We start from the raw sequence: 3,579 nt of genomic DNA on the forward strand, positions 1-3,579 counted from the left end.
ATGTAATATGCAGCATGCATCCTCATGACTCATAACAGATCTTGCAAATTATTCTCTCAGGTCTCTGGGTGCATCCAACTGGTCACTAAGAACAATTAATTCTTTCAGGAAATAAAGGGATTGCGAATCATCTCTGGGCAGTGAAAAATCTGCTTCTTGTATTATGAATAAAGAGAACAGAAAATGAGACTTAAATTTAGGGTTTTTTCTGCCCTCATGAATGCAGTGAAGTAAGAGCGGAGAGACTTAAACACAATTACTCTCTGTGAGCCTGGGTGCTCAGTGAGAGCTAGGACCTGCCATATCTGGGGTCTTAGGGATCTGGAGACCACACAAGCACAGAAGTCAGAGCAGGAGTTTGCAGGTGTCCCCAAAACAGGACCAGATGATCGAGTGGGGGGAGGGGCAGGCTGACAACAGGCAATAAGGCAGAAGCAGAGTCCAGACAGGCGACCAAGAGGTTTCAGAGTGGAAGCCCAGCCACGGTGACTGAACTTTAGACTACAGTCTCCAGGACTGGGGGTATCAAATGATGAATCCAAGGGCTAAGTCAGAAGCCAATTGGTAGAACAAGGCAGGTGCCAGGTCACAGGGAATGAGGTGAGAAACCAGGGGAACCAAAGTCAGAGGTTTCAGCTGAGCCTCTTGAGTTCCTGGCCTTGGGCTTCCTAACAACTCCAACCAAAGTCTCAGTCTTAGAAAGTGAGAGGAACATACAAGAATCAGAAAGCTGCCGCACAGTGGAAGGATGGAAGGATTTCAGGGACAAGAAGCCAAGCAGATCACAATGGCACACGGCATCCAGATCCACTCCTACCTAGTGGCCAAAGTGGATTCACTCCCAACCTGGAATAAAAATCCCACTGACCAAGCTCTGCTCTGCAACCCTGAAGGGGTTTTTATTGAATCACAGTACATAAAACACCAAAGGGGTCACCACGACAGCAGTGAACTCACAGCTGCAACAGAGCCTGGCTTGGGTGCCAAGCCGCCTCGCTAAGGTCGGCACCTCTGGGGAGTGACAGCGCAAGGAGAGGAAACTGTTCTCCAGTTCAGAGACCACGCTCTCTTCCAGCAAAATCAAACTTCCTACAAGTTAAATGTGCCCTCAGTGGGATTCATGGTCCATCCTGATAACAGGAAGGGTTAACGGAAGTGGGGGGCATCCAACCCAATGGCCCACATGGGGAGCGGGAAAGCAGACTGCCATGCCTTCTCCCTGGATACAGAGAGAAAGAAACCTATCACACGGCACAGCTTGGGGGTCCCAAGACCAGGGCTCCAAAGGAGAGGAATTTCAGAGGTGGAGCATAAGGGTGCCATGGACAGTGACCGTGGGGCTCCAGGCCACCAGCTGGCAGAAACGGGGCAAGTGGGTAGAGACATGATGGAAGAGTGAGGGGTGAAAAGACCCCTTGGCCACCACAAGGTCACACCGGGAAGGGAACAGTAAGTCCACTCAGTGTGGAGCAGGCAACAGCCAGCACAGCAGGGCCAACACCCAGCTGGCCAGCCTCAGCCCCTTCACACGCAGAATGAGTTCATGAAGGTTGATCTGCCATAAGTTGAAGGCCTCACTGAAAGAGATCTGGGTCCTCCTGAAGAATGAATGGGTATTCTTCTTCTTGTGCCTGCAGGAGGGGCAGGAAGGAGGGAGAGAACAGGAGATAAAGAGGGAAGAAATACTCAGTATCATTAGAAAAATGGAAGATGGTGGCTTTGCCAACTCACCAGCCCCCTGCCCCAGTGGACAACTCCTGGTTACGGATCAGACCACGGCCCAGTCAGGGACCAGAGGAACTCAGCTATTCCAAAGGCATCTTCCAGGTAAGTGGGGTCAGCAAAAGCAGTTGTTTCACAGCGTATCAAAGGTCTAGTGAACCCAGTGGGTAGCACATTCCAATGTTTCCCTTTTTCCAAAAGTATAGTTAATATTTATCAAATCAGAATCCCCCAAACCCAAACGTAAAAGCTTTCCCAAACTTTCTGAGGGTAAGAATCACTTAGAAACCTAATCAAGGTAGTCCTGGGAGGCTGGGGCCACTGTGGATTCAGCCCAGCTCAATCTCTTCTGCACCAACAAAAGGACATGATGAAAATTGGTGTTTATGATGACCACCTATTCCAGACTTGTTTCCTTTTTTTTTTTGGCTGTGCCGTGTGGCTTGCGGGATCTTAGTTCCCCGACAAGGGATTGAACCTGGGCCCCAGCAGTGAAAGCACCCAGTCCTAACCACTGGACCGCTCCGGGAACTCCCGAGACTTTGTTTCCTGAACCTCAGAGGAAGAATAAATCATGTTCGGCCCTTTCTGTATACAGTCTATTTTCCTGTAATCTAACACAGTATTTGATAGTGGGTGCATGATATATGTGGTCAACACTCCCTTCACCCATTTACCAGAATGACCCATTCACTGCCTAGAATGGATGGGCTCGGAGCTGACCACAGCCCAGGCCTGCCCCCTCAGGTGAGAACATTCAGCCAGAGCATGGGCCTTCCTGTGTATTTGCTACTGTCAGCTAGGAGAGCCTAGAACCCTCTTTCCTCTGTCACTAACACCCCCTGAGGAAGCACCCTTCCCTTCCTCATCAACACCTCAAGGGTGCTGAGACATCTAAAAAGACCTGAGATTCCGAGATGGCCTGCTGGTGACACTCTCGTGAGTCACAGCCACACCTGCAGGAAAAGAACACTGGCCTCACTGCCTGGCCGATGCTGGGGACACAGGCCCGGGACCAGCTAGAGATGGGATGTGAACCCGGGCATCCCAATCCCAAGTCCGGGGGACGCTTGAATGGGACTGAGATTTTCCGAAGACACTGTAAACTTTACTAAGAGTAAGAATCACCTGGAAAGCTTGCCCGGGAGGGTGAGGTCCTAGAATCCACAATTTTAACAAGTAGAGGTGGCTCTCTGGACCACCTTAAGACACAGCCCCGAGGCGTCAGCCAGGTCACTGGAGCTGTTTTCTACCCCTAACTTCCTGCAGGGAGAGCTGGAGATTGGGGAGCTCAGGCACGGCCCTGGGAACTGGTGGGAAAAACTGGAGGTGTGCAGACCCCTGGGGCTGGTCGGGGAGCTAGAGGGGAGGAGCGGCCAGATCCCACACTCACGCGGCCAGGGCCTTGATACAGCAACGTGACATGTTGAGGAAGGAGGTGGCGCTGGCGCGGGTGCCCAGGGCGGCCTCGATGCCCCGCAGCAGGTCGTTGGTCTTGAAGATGAGCAGCATCTGACGCGGCACGAGGTTGAGAAGGTGGCTGATCTGGGGGAGGTAGCTGGCCGCATTGTTGCGGATCTCTGAGTCCTGAAGCAGAGACAGGAGGACAAACAGACGGCTGGCATGGGAAGTGGGGCCCCGGGTGGCGGGCTGTCCGGGCAGCCTGTGACCTGAGGGGCTGCAAGGAAGCTCCGGGAGGGAGCGTCTAGCACAGCTGCCTCAGCAGCACTGGGAATCCTCCCGAAAGGGAAGCCTAGCCCAAGGGGCTTTGTAGCCGGACAAACCTGGATAGGACATCTCACCCAACTTCTAGCCAAGCACCGAACGCAGTACAGGAGCAGAAGCACATCAGCAGGA

At 52.6% G+C, this 3,579-nt stretch overlaps 1 protein-coding gene across 1 annotated transcript in view; it reads right to left on the reverse strand.

The window, feature by feature from the left end:
- Positions 1-1,459: 1,459 nt before the first annotated feature.
- The window catches only part of ADCK1 (aarF domain containing kinase 1), a 109,585-nt gene continuing 107,465 nt past the window's right edge, over positions 1,460-3,579 (reverse strand). Inside the window, exons 10-11 of the mRNA XM_007448146.1 lie at positions 3,116-3,309; positions 1,460-1,631 (exon numbers count right to left, since the gene is read on the reverse strand). Of these exons, the coding sequence (XP_007448208.1) occupies positions 1,460-1,631; positions 3,116-3,309 (366 nt within the window). The remainder of the gene's footprint in view (positions 1,632-3,115; positions 3,310-3,579) is intronic.

This window comes from Lipotes vexillifer, unplaced genomic scaffold, assembly GCF_000442215.2.
Source record: "Lipotes vexillifer unplaced genomic scaffold, Lipotes_vexillifer_v1.1 scaffold542, whole genome shotgun sequence".
NCBI classification, from domain to species: domain Eukaryota; kingdom Metazoa; phylum Chordata; class Mammalia; order Artiodactyla; family Lipotidae; genus Lipotes; species Lipotes vexillifer.